General features: G+C 40.9%; 2 protein-coding genes across 5 annotated transcripts; one reads left to right on the top strand and one right to left on the bottom strand.

Moving 5' to 3' along the window:
* The first annotated feature begins 4,779 nt into the window (after positions 1-4,779).
* agbl5 (AGBL carboxypeptidase 5) lies at positions 4,780-13,609 on the top strand. Of its 3 annotated transcripts, XM_057017763.1 has the most exons (17): positions 4,780-4,938; positions 5,808-6,048; positions 6,137-6,308; positions 6,413-6,579; positions 6,683-6,860; positions 6,932-7,110; positions 7,199-7,709; positions 7,813-7,982; positions 8,156-8,291; positions 8,400-8,617; positions 8,707-8,906; positions 9,324-9,500; positions 11,272-11,399; positions 11,496-11,548; positions 11,675-11,868; positions 12,131-12,261; positions 12,339-13,609. In XM_057017763.1, exons 2-17 carry the CDS (start codon positions 5,837-5,839, stop codon positions 12,366-12,368), a joined length of 2,856 nt encoding a protein of 951 aa, XP_056873743.1. In that variant the 5' UTR covers positions 4,780-4,938; positions 5,808-5,836; the 3' UTR covers positions 12,369-13,609. The 3 variants fall into 3 exon arrangements, with proteins under 3 accessions (XP_056873743.1, XP_056873744.1, XP_056873745.1); XM_057017764.1 differs by lacking the exon at positions 9,324-9,500; XM_057017765.1 differs by lacking the exons at positions 12,131-12,261; positions 12,339-13,609 and having other exon boundaries at positions 11,477-11,548; positions 11,675-11,771.
* A 2-nt stretch (positions 13,610-13,611) lies between these two features.
* ost4 (oligosaccharyltransferase complex subunit 4 (non-catalytic)) lies at positions 13,612-14,749 on the bottom strand. 2 transcript variants are annotated; one of them, XR_008947533.1, is made up of 3 exons: positions 14,608-14,749; positions 14,023-14,160; positions 13,612-13,801 (listed from the first exon to the last, which is right to left on the bottom strand). XR_008947533.1 is itself a non-coding variant. In XM_057017774.1 (2 exons), exon 1 carries the CDS (start codon positions 14,157-14,159, stop codon positions 14,046-14,048), a length of 114 nt encoding a protein of 37 aa, XP_056873754.1. In that variant the 5' UTR covers position 14,160; the 3' UTR covers positions 13,612-13,801; positions 14,023-14,045. The 2 variants fall into 2 exon arrangements, 1 of the variants encoding a protein (XP_056873754.1); XM_057017774.1 differs by lacking the exon at positions 14,608-14,749.
* Between the last annotated feature and the right edge of the window lie 159 nt (positions 14,750-14,908).

The raw sequence follows: 14,908 nt of genomic DNA, 5'->3' as shown, positions 1-14,908 counted from the left end.
GCCCATTTTTGTTGTCTTTGGGTTCAAAATGACACCACCGGGAACACAAGTTGTGTTATTGGAAATCCAGACAAGTCAGGAGTGTTTTTACATTTAATAATTGTTTTATTCATGCAAAAGTTAGTATAATATGTGCATTCTAACCTTCCTGTTTAATTATTGGTCTTTACATGACAGTTATTACACTGAAATATCAAGAAATCAAGTATACACACACACACACACACACACACACACACACACACACACACACACACACACACACAAATCCTATATATTAATTTGCCAATTGTTTTATTTGCCCATGCAGATGAGAACATAACATAAGCCAGGCTTTTTAGATAATATACTTTACAGCATGTGTGTGTGCATGTGTGTGTTTAATCCCGTTAGAGTCAGATTTTTCCTCTACTCAGGTCTTAAGTATACTTGGTATTATCCTCTTCATCTATAAAAGCCTAAAAAAAACAATTAACATTCAGTAATGAGTTATGTTTGTTTCTCCCTCTCATGAATTACAATTAATTAAAGGCATTGGATGACTTAAAAGCATCAGGCTGCAAGAAGCACACAGGGGTCATCTGACAAAAACATTATCTTCTGGTTACAGCACTTGCAGAAAAGTGATCAAACGCAGACGACAGAGAGAAGAAAATAAGATTGAATAAAACCAAAACACAAACAAATCATCTTTGCAAATGCATCACCAACAAAAAAACCGATTAATCAGCACCTCGCTGATACTATCTGGTGCACAAATCAACAGATTAAGGTGAGAAATGCTTGTTTTTTGTGTAATAACCATTTAAAGAGGAAAACGGACCGAGGACTCTGAAGAAGATGAAGCTGAAGATGGTCTCCCGACTGTGATCTGCTGCGGGATCTGCTGTCACCAAGTGCCCAGACTTTGAACTGTGTGTCCATGTTCCGTTTCCCTCATCGTGATTGAGGAGGAGGAGGCCAGCGGAAAGGCTTCATTGCCCTCTTGTGGTGGGAAAAATGCCATTCATCAAACCCCATCGCTGCACCTCAAAACAGACCTTTCTTCATCCCAGCATGTATGAGAGGATGTGCACTGCTCAGGAAGTTTCTGTTCTAAGTCCTGTATCGTGGAATCGGTGATTGATGGCACGTCTCACGGCTGATGGAGTTGGAAGGCGAATCAAAGCGCTCGACAGTGGGCGTCCTCTGAGCAGGAAGGGAACAGGCTTGGGATGTCTTTTAGATCTTTTTAACTCTGATGTCACTTCAACAGAACACCTTGAGATGTTTTAGCTCCGTTAGGTCCGTCACAACTTTTTGTTTGCTACTCAGAGTCTTAATAGCTTCTCCTGAATGCTGGGGCCGATGTAAGTTTGGAGTATATTAAAGTACCTTCAGTCAGGACTTCTCAGGAATTCTAAATAATTTGTGCAACATCTATCTTTTATTTTGTTTCAGCAGTTTTCAGATAGCATAGAGTGGCTGTTCAGGAGCCAAGAAATATATCCAAGAGGTAATAAAACTGGTGTCCAACTGTAAAGAATTCACTATTTTTCTCCTGCATTTCAAGAAGACAGAGGCCTTAAAAAGATTTTTTTTTTCAAAAGCTCAGTTTACATAAATTGGACTGCAAATTGAAAGTAAATAGCGAGTTGCAATATGAGTAATGTGTTGCAAAGAGCTGCAATACTTGTGTAATAGTCCCGAAATAAACGCTCAGTATAGAAAAATGTATTTTTCAGCTTTAACAATAAAGACGCCGTGTCCATATTCGCCATTGTCACGGTCCACCTGCAGAGTCGACTGCCACGTGCAGAAACATGCACCTTTCTTTTGCTGTTTCGCAACAAAGTGAACAAAACACAGCGATGAAAGCCCCACAGCTGGTGTGACTGAAATATTTAAACTGTTTCCTCCTTCAAAGCGCAGCACGGGCATTAATAAAAAATATTCACACCCAAAGATATAAGATTGTCTACTAAAATATCTGCATTGTTTCTGGTTTTCTTTCTCTGTGCCCCCCCGTTCGAGACACCTCTTCTCAGTTGCTGAGGATGCTGAAAGTGAAATTTGATTACTGGAAGAAGAAGAAGGATAAAACAGAATAACGCTGAACCATCAGGCTTTTGTAAACAGCACAGAAATCTTTGAATATTGGTCACATTTACTGTATTACTGGTTGTCATATGTAATGGACAAGCTAGAGCTGAACAGAGATGGATACGTCCATCAAATGATGTTTTATTATAAGCTTTTAATATAAGCACCCTCAGTTTCTCTCCATATTCCACAGACATGTAGATTATACTTTCTGGAGACTGGAAAATGTGCCTGAACGTATGTCCAGGTCAGGGTGCACGGCTATGATGGGGAAAGGGTTATGAGATGGTGTTAGAGATCAATGCATCAGTCAATGCAAATCAGTTTTAGATGTGATGGAACAAGTGTGCAGGCTACACGGGCGCATCGCTGCCCCTGCTTTAGTTGCAGCTGTTTTTCCAAGTCAGGAATAAAGACTGTTTCCAGGAAGTTGGTTCCTGGAAATTCTTTAAGTTCAAAAGGATTTAGTGAAATGCTTACAAAGAAATTCACAAATCTGCACTTAATTTCTAATTAATTCTAATGAGTATCATTCATTTTATTATTTTTTGATTGTTATTTTTTTTTCTCATATGAATGTCATGTCTTGAAAATATTAAAGCTGAGAAATTCCCTTTATTCCCACTCCTGTATTTTGGGAATTGGATGCTTTCTTCTAAGTGGAAAGAAAATCAATAACTAAACATAAATTCACACTTAAGACACAAATGACTTGAAAATCTCTATAAATTACCTTGGAATTAGGTTAGCAGCGTTCCAGTAGAACTCACTGCAGGTGCACGTGGAAGAGACTGTCTGTAGACGGTATTTGGGTACAGCTGATAGATTATGACGAGCAGACCACCTCCCCGGAGCAGGCATAGCACTGTTTTTATTTCACATTATTACAGATGCAAAGTAAAAAAAAAAAAAAAGAAATAATACAAATGCATGTGCCTGTCGTTGGGAGATATATGCCTTTCATACAGGGGACCCACAGGACGCCCAGGAGACGTCCCTAGCTCCTGGAATGAGGGATCAGTTTCATTTTAACTTGCACTCAGTGGGTTTTATTTTGGAGCACCAGATGACTCAACAGGACAACAACTGTCTCGTCAGACACCTGTACAAGACTAAAGGAAGGACTGTGTCTAAAATCACCGTTTCACCCTCAATAGTCAACGTTAAACACCAACCTGAAACAGATGTCCTCATTTTAATTTTACAGCACTAAAATGTTTTTGTTTGTTTTTTTCCAAGTAAGAAGAAATAAAGGAACTCGATATCTTCCATATTCGCAGCAGATTGGAACTCCGCAACACCACGCACTCGAATATTTCCCCAACTGAACTGAAGCTCTCTCCTCTAAATCCTTCAATCTGTTGCTGATGAGAGGATCCAATAAGTGGGGAATAATTGCCGGCTCAGTAAAGACTAAGTTATTCCCATCTCATCTCATCCAGTCTTATCTTCCTCTGCTTATTTAGGTTCAGGTCACGGGGCTACAATTACAGCCAAGCTCGTCCTCCCCACTCATGCTTTTCCTCAGGCAGGACACAGAGATGCTTCGCCTACGTGTGAATCCTCTAGTGTCCCGTCCGATCCACACGGCACCCTTCAGCTCCTCCTGCTACTGGTCAGTAGAATATATGTGAGGGTTGGAGGACGCTTTTTAATGGACCAATGTTTTTGACAAGTCAATTGTGTGTTAATGTCCTCCATCTGCTGTGGCGAACATAAATGTACAGCGGCTGCTGCTAATAACAACAATAAAAGCACTTCCAGAATATACATTCCCTGCATGCCTTTCGCATAGTTTGGTGCTGTCAGTTTTTCTCTCTCTTTGTAAATTTAGGTCCAGCACAGAAGACATCAATAAGAGCAGCTGTTAAAACAGCAGCCATGTGGGAGGAAAGACTACATATGCTGTGAATCACATGTAATGAGCGTTGGAGCTGCACTTCAGAGGAAGTAACTCAACAAAAGAACACATGCTGTGTCTGTCTCCTTGAATAAAATATTGCATGTATAAAATTCAAATCTATTGTACATCACCTTCAGATATATAAGGGAAAAAATCCCTTTTTGTTGAGGAATAGCTGTTGTATATGTGGTATTGTGTGGATGAATATACCTCTGCTCTAAACGTTGTTGGAATGTTGTCCCAAATCAAAATAAAATTCCATTCCATTATGTAGCAGGTAGTTCTGTAGTACACATGAAGTTTGTGATTTTTCATGTGAAATTTAAGAACAATTATTCAATGTCAGTAAGCAAAATAACTGAATTTTGAATTTTCTTTCTAAAAATGTTGATAATGGTCAAGGAAAAACTGATTTTGGAGGGATGTTGGCCTTTGATCATAAAGCAACCTACTATGGCATGTCACCTTGTATTACTACTGCCTATGTGGGGAAATTATTTTTTTATTCTTGATTGCTTGGCACCTCCTCCTGGCACCTGGATGTTAGCTGCACACCTTTCAAATTGTGTCTCCACCTAGGGCTGGAGTTGAGAACCCTCTGCTTCTCTAGCCCAGACTGATCTACCCCAAAAAGGAACTGCTTGTGTAGACTTGATTCATTAGTAATGTTGAAACGTCTCATACGTCAACGGTAAACTACGAATTCCTATTTTTGTCTCAATGAAACATTCCTTTATTGTGTCATATCCTTCCGGAACGGATACCCTTCGCCTAATCCTACAGTTAGAGACAGTGAATGCATCATCGATTTTGCAGAGAGACGTGAACGCAACACACAGAAGAATGAATCGAATTAAGGGTTGAGAAGGACGATGAAAATAAACATGGAAACCAAGGGGAAATAGTCTTGTGAAATTTTGATTTCACCGTCGTGCTTAAATGCATGTGTGCAGGTAAACTGTGCTGACAATATTGCGAGAAACTGTTGTAGAAAAGACAGTCGTATCCAGCAGTGAACAGCTAAGTTAGCCCCAGTAGCTTAGCAACGTAATGTTAGCTGACTGCTAGCTTTGTGAAACAGTCGTGAGCATTGACAATTGATACTTATGTAGTAAACGATGTATTTTATTGCTATTACTTTTTCAACATTTACTTTGCTCTACCTTATGTGCTCGTGTTATGGACATACTATATCTGTTGTTATCACCCTGTTTCTTGTACACAACTGCAGCGGTTATTTTACTGAGTGTGACAGAAGTGCAGTTATACTGTCTATGATTTAAAAGCAAAAACAATTCATCTGGGTTATTGACATCGAAAAAAATCGTGTCAAAGGAGCGTTTCTATAAAATAGTGTATTGTTCTGACTGTGGTGGCACTATCTTTAATGACCACGAGGTGTCGCTATTTCAAGTGGACCGCTAACGAATTCTACATCTTTTACCAGTCGAATGGAGAAAGCAGGCTCTATAACGACCTAACTTATAAATATTCAGCTTTTTAAGGTCCTAAAAATATACGATTTTACCCCCAAAATATTGTCAAGCCCACACTTAACTTTAATCCTTTAATCCAAAACCTATTAATGTGTATTTGTTATATTACTTTATGTACATACCTTATTATTAATGCAATATTCATAATACTCTATTATATATTTCATCAAAATTTGCCCAGTAAGATAAGTATGTCTAATCGGCTCTGAAAAAGGATTTCCAGGTGACTGATCGCGTCCATAAGATGTCAAAATTTAAAAAAAGGAAATTAAAAATGTGCCCCAAGAATTGGACTAATTCTGTGTATTTTTCATCTCATATTCTAGTTGGCCGAGTGGAGTAAAGTACAAGAACCATGGAAGCCCGCTTTGGTAATGTTGTATTCAGCTCCAAATTTGACTCGGGGAACCTGGCAAGAGTGGAAAAGGTGAAGGACAATGCCAGCCCTCCTGCTGATACGAGCCCCAGTAGCTGTGGCCCCTCAGGGGCAAACCTTAGCCCAGACTATGAGTTCAATGTGTGGACAAAACCAGACTGTGGTGGCACGGAGCATGAGAACGGCAACAGGTATCGGAAATTACCCATGAGTTTTTCCAGTAGATAACAGAGATGCTTGCTTTAATGCTCATTATATTGTTTGTATTTCTGTGTACAGATCATGGTTTTACTTTAGTGTAAAAGGTACAGCACCTGGGAAGATACTGAAAATCAACGTGATGAACATGAATAACCAAAGGAAACTCTACAGTCAAGGTATGGCTCCCCTTGTACGGACTCTTCCTGGCAAGAACCGGTGGGAAAGGGTACGCGACAGACCCACATCTGAGGTAAACCCCCACTGTGGATGTAAACATCAAGAACCAGCAAAACATTCAATTTTTCCTTGTCTTTCTAATATTGACATTTACGTCTTCTTTCTCTCACTCGGCAGATTGTGAATAATCAGTTCATCCTTTCATTCACCCACCGGCAGTCGGAGGTAAGAGGGGCGACCACCTTCTTCTCCTTCTGCTTCCCATTCTCTTATGGTGAGTGTCAGGAGATGCTGGATCAGTTTGATAAGAGCTTCCTCGATGCTGCTCAACTTACTCCAAACAGGTAAAACACAAACACTCATTCTTTTTCCAATCTTGCCTTATTTTTGCCACCTCTCTAATTTGTGGAGTTTTGTTTTTTCCCATTGCCCTCCTCAAATCCTTAGTGCGCCAAGCACTGTGTATTACCATCGGGAGCTGCTGTGCAACTCTCTAGATGGCAACAGGGTGGACCTGCTCACTGTGACCAACTGTAGTGGAATGCAAGAGGAGAGAGAACCTCGCCTCCCAAAGCTTTTCCCCGATGCCAGTACGCCCAGAGCGCATTGCTTTCCGGGCAAAAAGGTACGACGCGGCGTTATCTTTCATCATAATACACCTGACAACTAATATTATTCCAACGGTTGTGCATCCAGGTATTTTTCCTTAGCAGTCGTGTGCACCCTGGGGAGACGCCGTCATCCTTCGTGTTTAACGGGTTCCTCAACTTGATCCTCAGAAAAGATGACCCTCGCGCTCACGTCCTGCGAAACATGTTTGTCTTCAAGCTCATTCCGATGCTCAACCCAGACGGGGTTGTACGTGGGCACTACAGGTAAGAACCACTCGACGACATGCACCTCCCGTGCAACGCAACACAGAGGAATCTTTGTGGCTCCTTACAGAACGGACTGTTTTTGCAGGACTGACTCCAGGGGTGTGAACCTGAACAGGCAGTACCTGAATCCCAGTCCGGAGCTGCACCCTTCCATCTACGCTGCCAAAGCACTGTTGCTGTACCACCACACCAGCTACCGCCTGCACAACCTACAGCCCAGCTCGCAAAAGCTCAGCTCTCCATGCATCAAGACCGTACCCCTCGATACCCAACCTGCCAGTCAGCCACCCCCTTTCACCGCTCTTGAGGTCAGCCTAAACCAGCGGAATGCAGAGAAGGATGCAAACGCTACGATCTCAGAAGTTCCCATGGTAACCGAGGAAAACGCTTGGGTCAGTACAGAGATTGGGAAGTCTCACCAGAACAGTTCAGAGACTATAGAGCTTGTTAAGGTGGATGAAACTGGACCAAAAGTGGCAGAGCAGGTTCTACCAGTCAACGAAGGGGGAGTGGCTTATTATGTTGACCTACACGGCCATGCCTCTAAACGTGGATGCTTCATGTATGGAAACAATCTTCCTGATGAGAGCCAACAGGTAAAATTTCTTAGTGAGCTTATTCACACTCACGTAGACGTTCTTTTAATATGAATGTGTTGTTTTACATCCTTAAATGTGTTAATACCTTCATTCTGTGCAGGTGGAGAACATGCTGTACCCGAGGTTGATCGCCATTAACTCCGCCCACTTTGATTTTCTGGGCTGTAACTTCTCTGAGAAAAACATGTACGCACGGGACAAGAGGGACGGCCAGTCTAAAGAAGGCAGCGGGCGGGTGGCCATTCACAAGGCTATTGGGCTGCTTCACAGGTCAGAGGGCAACACAAATCCAACAATGTGAAGGGTTTTCACTGTTAACTCTGCTTTTGGTCCGACTTGAGAATTTCCTTTCATTGCTTGTTGTAAAGTTTTTCTGTTTGTTTTCTCTTAATCAGTCGTTGTCTGTGTGAAGTAAAATCATTTTGTTGTTGGCTCCCCACCAGCTATACGTTGGAATGCAACTACAACACGGGAAAAACTATGAATGCCATCCCACCTGCCTGCCATGATAATGGACGGGCCACTCCACCTCCACCCCCATTGTTCCCTCCGAAATACACTCCTGAAATATTTGAAGAGGTAAGAAAATCAGGCTGTCCCAACAACAAAGACATTTGTGCACATTAGCAGCACAAAAGAACTCCCACTTTAGTTGCTCAGCAGTAATGTAATGTTTTGGTTGGCCAGGTGGGGCGTGCTGTTGCTGTTTCAGCCCTAGACATGGCTGAGTGTAACCCCTGGTCACGACTGGTGCTCTCTGAGCACAGCTGCCTCACAAACCTGAGAGCCTGGATCCTTAAACACGTCCGCAACACCAAAGGCCTGAATACCCACATACACGCCCCTCCTCCTCTGAGAATACACCACAGTGGCAGTAAGGCATCGCCACCCAAAAGCTTCAACAGGTGAGTTTGCCTTCTCCAGTTACATTTCAACTGTTTTATAGTTTATTTCACACAGATAACGCCTGGTTTTCTCTTGATTTCTCACTCAGCTGTCTCTCTGGATCAACATCAGAGAACACCATCAGTCGCACGCGCTGCAACAGCAACAGCAGCCAGACGCCCTCGCCAAAGATGCACAACTCCCCGAGCTTTACTTTTGGCTGTCCTCCACCAAGAGCTCACGTGCAGCACAACAGCAGTACGCACGCTGGCGGGCGAGGAAGCAACAAGACACTTGGTCCAGTTCGGGGTAAGTTCATCCCCCCCCTGCGTCTGCTTTTGGCTGGAATTTCTTACCTGCATAGTCTGGGTAATTTGATGATGAATTAGTGGGAGAATTGTTCTGAAATTGACCTCTAGCCAGATGGTAATCTAGTGCTACTGATGTTTGTGGCCCGAGCGTTGCATGGCTTTTGCATGACCCACACCGGTGCTTCATTGTGCGTGTGTGCGTGTTTGTGTGTGTACCCGCATGCATGTGCCTGTGGTGACAAAGCATGGACCTGGTCCGAATATTTCCAAGAAACTTTACTCTCGCGCTCAGTATTTGTGTGGTTAAATGACTGTCCAAAGACAGACGGATTCGGCGCACGTACACACACACACAGCCTCACACACAGTACCTGCATGTGTCTGAGCAGGTGTATGTGTGTCTCCCACTCTGTAGAACCTAAACCTCAGGAGAGGAGACGCACTCCCCATCACCGCTCTATCTTACGGTCTCCCGGCAACAGCCACACCCCTTCCCACCCCCCACCTTCACCCCCTTCTTCCTCATCCTCCTCGTCTTCCTCGGTGTGCGCAGCTGGCTCCTGTCCCCTCCCGGCCACCGTCACTATGACAGGTGTGTACTCCCTGCAGTCCCCCAGCCTCTCCACTTTGCTCCCCTCCCTACAGGCCCTGCCCCACCCTGGGCTGCTCTCCAAACTGAGTCCCCTGCTTCTGCAGAGCCTTCCTCCAGCAACCAACACTGCAGCAAGGCCTCCCCAGGACTGAATATAACCACACCTGTGGGAAGATGTGTTTCAGTGTGTGCAGGCTGAGCGACTGTGTGAATGTGAGCCGTTAAAGTTGTTCATTCTGTGTACAGCTACAAATATGTGGTAATCTGTTTAATTTGGTGTGTGTGGAATTTACATCACTGGTGCTAGCTCTTCTGAAGTACCTTCAGTATTGTTGTAGATTCTTCTAATATAGCATTTATTTCCAGTTTTTTGCACCTTATATGATGAATAATCCCTTTGAGATATGTTGTCAAATATAACTTGTGAATGAAATTTGTTGGGAAAATACATAATCTACATTTGTTCATGATCATGTCACATTTACTTGATGTTCTATACAACAGCTGCTCCACATTGATTCCGGCACTTCTGGATCAGAGGGCACTGCATCAAGTCTGACTTTTCTTTGTGGGGCACTTTATGGGGGTCAGAGTCTTTTTGCACTTTTGTTCATGAAATTAGTTTAAGAAATAAGGCTCAACCTATTTTTTCTTCTCTTTCTGTGTGTGAATTAAAAGCACCCTTTATTTTGTATAACATGAAACTGTATTTCACAGATGTAGAAACCAGAGTAGATGAGAACTTTCAGATCAAAAGTATTTTGAAGAGTGAGGGTTTTTTTAACATTTAATTTTATTTCAAATTTAAGTTTGTCGACAAGCAATATCTGACCAAACCACTGGCCATCTGGATGACTCCGGTCACTTTAAGTTGATGCATTTATATGGGTAAGAGATGTGAAAACGTGTGTTGTCTTGGTGTATAAATGTAAACATCACAAAAGCTCTCAACTCTTTTTGAGCATTTGAGGGTGTTTTGGGACCAGAGCAGCAGTCAGATGAGCCCAATTTGTTGTTGCTCTTTCTCTTGTTGTAGTTCCTGTGCAACTTTGTAGTTCCTGTGCCTTCCTATAATGTTAGATCTTCATCCTGCCTTCTTAGCTATCAGTCGTTTCTTTACAATGCCTTGAGATTATGTTATGTATGTACATTTTATTTGATGAGTTGATGGCTTATGCGTGACTTGACCTTCAGGTTCATGAACTGAAAAGATGAGAAAACAAGACTCCAGAAGTTTGATTCTCCTTTCACTGTGAACCTTTATGTTCTTTTTTCCCTGATGTGTTAAATAGTGCACAAACAGTGATCAGCCACACTACGACAAACGACTTATATCCCGTTAGGTCGCCTTTGTTGTTATATAGTCCATGATGAGGTGGCGACACTATTAGGGGATTTGCACTGTGGTTGTGCGCCTGGATGAAATTGATGTTTTCCACATTGTGGCTGATCAGTGTATAAATCCAAACCAGATTTAGGAAAACATACACTCAATATTCACATTCTAACTAGGGCTTCAGTGTGTTTATTTCAATGTGGTGCTAACCTTCTATACCACTCAGTGTTTGTCTGTGCAGCTGTTCCTCAAACTTGTCTCTGTTTAATCTCTTGAATAAAACACGCTGCTTGGTGGAGCACTTATTGTACCATTTGTGGTGACTCATTTCTCTTTGCTGTAAGGAATCCATTTATTATCACTGACATGATGCAGTAGAATTTTTTTCTCCTGTCTTTCCGTCCTCGTGTTTACATCCCTTCTTTTGTTCAACAGGCAACAGCTGCCCAGACTTAAAAGCTGGTGGTAACAGTTCCACTTGGTCCAAAATGCGTCCTGTTCATGTGGGGAGAATAAGCCGAACTCTTCCAACCTCCCATCGTCCTACAGAAGCCCATAAAGAGGTAAGCTTAGCCTTCCTAGTGAAGAACACAATCCCTTCTATATTTACACAGATGCAACATTTAATGAGTAAATAAAGTTTGCCTTACTCCATCTAGGCTGGTAAAGACTTGGTAACTGATCACATCCTCTCTTCTATCAAATTTAGCAAGTGAGTCTAATTGAACTACTACTACTTTACTTAATCTAAGTAAAATCTAAATGTAGGACTTGACCTTATTCCCACTCTAATATAATGATGTGTGATGGCTAAAATTTACCTATGTTCCATGTCAAGGTGTGAGCTGCGGCCACAGGTGAGCCGCATCCCTATCCGGCGGATGAGCTTGACGGAGACCCCTCCTACTCGCGACAGTAAACCATCCCCCACGGGCGCTAAAACAGCCTCATCCACAGATAAAGACGAGCTGGCCAGAGTAAAGGTGTGGAAGCTGTTGAGGCCGGGCCTCCATCGACATCTGTCACTGTCAGGCATGTAAAAGTGCACTTATACAATCTTACCAATAACTGTTTTATAATGTGTTGAATTTAATATGTATATTTCAACAAAAAATATTTTAAATGAACTGTTTTTCTGTAAACTATAGAGGTAAATAGGTTTTGTAAATATAACAGTTTACTTTTCCTTTAACAGTTGTAGTAGCCATTTTAGATTTTCTGATTTTGGAATTCCCTGTCTATATTTCACCAGAAATTAAGTACGCAAAGCTGACAATTTTATCCCTATCAACAGGGGTATCAGGAAAAGAAGGTACAATACAATTACCCTCTAAAGCTCTGAAGAAAAGCACCAATAAAAGTCTGAGTTTTGAAGAAAATACAATAACAGAACCTGTAGCAGAGACAGAGGATTCTCTGCAAAAGGTAATCAGATGAAGAACATTTTAAACTATGATGAAATTATTTTATTTCAAATGAAATGTCTCCTTTTTTTCCCCCAGGTGGATGAAAGCCCAGTTTCGCCGCTCTGAGACCGTTGACATGTGTGAAACAGCGACTCTCCGTGGAGAAGCATAAGAACTACATCAGATGTGTATTAATTCGCCATTTTGTAATAATTTAAATTAGTTTTTTGTTATTTTAATGAATGAGTTATTTTATGTGCAATACTTTCTCGGCATTATTTAACTGATCTGTGGCATTTACAGCCAACTTTATTAAGGAGAATCTTTGCGTGAGCAGGTGGTGAAGTGCCTTGCTCATTAACACCCCAGAGGTGGTGCAGTACAACCTGACTGAATCTAGAAACTTGAAATATCTACAGACATTTATCTGTTATTGTTGTCATTTTCTTTTGCTGTTCATAACTGCACTCTGACCATTTTGCACAAATATGATTTTGACTTTGAGCCAATGAAAGGGTTGATTTTCTCAGACTAATCAGCACATCAGCACCTTAATATGTTAAACTCACTGCCAGTTACAGATGTGAGCACTACAATATGAGAACTGTACACACTTCACGTACTTTTCCCCTTTTATATATATAATACATTTGCAGTTTTAAATCTTTCACCTCAATTTTGACACTTCTCAATGTCCAGGTATGAGGGTCATGTATCATATATTACATGTACATTCATTGTATTCAATATAGCTCGAGTTTTTTTTATCAGACATCTTTATCCTTTCTGATAAAAAGAAACTCGGCCTATGGCTAATATAGGTGTTCAAATATGAACACACATTTTGAGTATTCTGCCTTTTTGTGACAGTTTATGTAATATAGTCAAGTGGTCTTAATATGTTCTCGATTAAAGTGTGTAAACAATGTAGTTTTTAGAAAACATGCTTCAGAATGGGCTCAGTGATCCTAACACAGTATCACAAAATCGTGCGTGTTTCTTGTAAGATGTCACATTTATACTGTAGCACATACGTGTGCTTAAAATCCAATGATTATTGGGAGTCGTCATGTTTATATGATACTTTTCTGCAAAAAAATACAAGGTTTGATACTTTAATTGACAGCTGTGTTGTGATATTGTCACATTCCTAGAGATCTTTATGCTCAAGGAGATTATACTCTTATCAATATATTTGTATGTGTCGGGAAAAACTACAGGAGTATTTTTGTGTATAGTCACATATTTAACCCTGTACCAAATCATACTGTGAGTAATACAAGACTGTGTTGAAACTGGAATCAAACTTGATCAACAAATAAGACGTGAAAATAAATTTCTTTTGCAATAAAACAATGCATACCCAATGTTTGTAGTGTGCATGAACTATTTTACTTTAAATTGGAAACGATTCATGCAAAATGTACATTTTAGTAAAAAAAAAAAAAAAAAAACAACCCTGTACTGTGCAATTGTGCAAAGAAATTCATCTCTTAAAATGTGATGAGGGTGGGAAGAGGGGGGTTGTTGTTTCCAAGGAGGTGGGTGTCCCATCTCACCTGTTGAGAGGAATACAAGTTTACAAATTATAGTGTACTATGGATATCAACCACTGACTCACATTAAGGACATGTAATATTGGTAACTTGTTGACAGATCATAAACAGCTATTCACTAAAACTTGACTAAACTACAGATTAACATGACAGGGAGGCCATAAATCACTGCTGTAACAGTGATCCATGATTGACAAAGGTGTAAAGAATTTGCACACACTCACTTCTTCAAATATACTGGCACACATCATTCCTGCTTCTTGGGGTTGTTGACAGCAACATAATGATATAAAACCACCAGCAGGAATAATGACACACCAAGCATGTTGGCAAAAATGGCCAGCTGCACGTCTGTCACCATCCTGCAAAAGGGAGGAAATTAGGCTCAAAGGAGAGCATTTTGGCAAGAGTGTCTTGATTGTAAGGAAAAACAAGTCATATCTGGATTTAAATGACCTGTGTTGATTGTCTAAGGAACGGTATATTTTACTAATCATTTCCCTCATACAAATTACAGGTTGAATAGGATTATTCACATTATTTTTTGATATTTGGAACCATTGGCGAATATGTCTTAAAACGAACCAGTATTCTTTTATATACATAAATAAAATGATTGTTTATTTTAGGAATAAAGTGATAAATCCTGATGAGTGGACAACTGCACGTTAGCATTCTGGCTAAAGCTAACTCATTAACAAAACTAAAAGTAAGCAATATTTGTCGACTGGGAACGCAATATATAAACATTTACAAAACATCCCAAATCCAATCTACTGCATTGTCGTGTGATAATCGGCAGTACTTACGTTATTCCTTCAATTAAGTTTTTCTTTCCTTCCCGATTCGAGCAGAACTGCAGCAGCTACACAGCAATCGAGTCTATCCTCGCATCCGGTTTGAGCGGAAGACCACGTCACGTTTAGGTGCGCCTTATAGAAACGGATTTTAAGGAAACTCCAGAGAATTAATAATACGTGGGTGAGGTATTCATTGGAAATGTAATTTGTACTTAATAATAAATTGTAGCAGGATCTATATTATTAGAATGTTATATCAAATGTATTTTTTTTTTAAACAAAACTTTCATGTCAAAGCCATATATTTGAT

This window comes from Takifugu flavidus, chromosome 19 (assembly GCF_003711565.1).
Source record: "Takifugu flavidus isolate HTHZ2018 chromosome 19, ASM371156v2, whole genome shotgun sequence".
Taxonomy (NCBI): domain Eukaryota; kingdom Metazoa; phylum Chordata; class Actinopteri; order Tetraodontiformes; family Tetraodontidae; genus Takifugu; species Takifugu flavidus.
This window is presented reverse-complemented; position numbering and strand designations above follow the sequence as displayed.

Coding starts and splice junctions, on each gene's coding strand:
- agbl5 (XM_057017763.1), top strand. CDS start 5,837: ATGGAAGCCCGCTTTGGTAATGTTGTATTCAGCTCCAAATTTGACTCG. Junction 6,049..6,136: donor GAGCATGAGAACGGCAACAG/GTATCGGAAATT, acceptor TTCTGTGTACAG/ATCATGGTTTTACTTTAGTG. Junction 9,501..11,271: donor GGCCACCGTCACTATGACAG/GTGTGTACTCCC, acceptor TTTGTTCAACAG/GCAACAGCTGCCCAGACTTA.
- ost4 (XM_057017774.1), bottom strand. CDS start 14,159: ATGGTGACAGACGTGCAGCTGGCCATTTTTGCCAACATGCTTGGTGTG.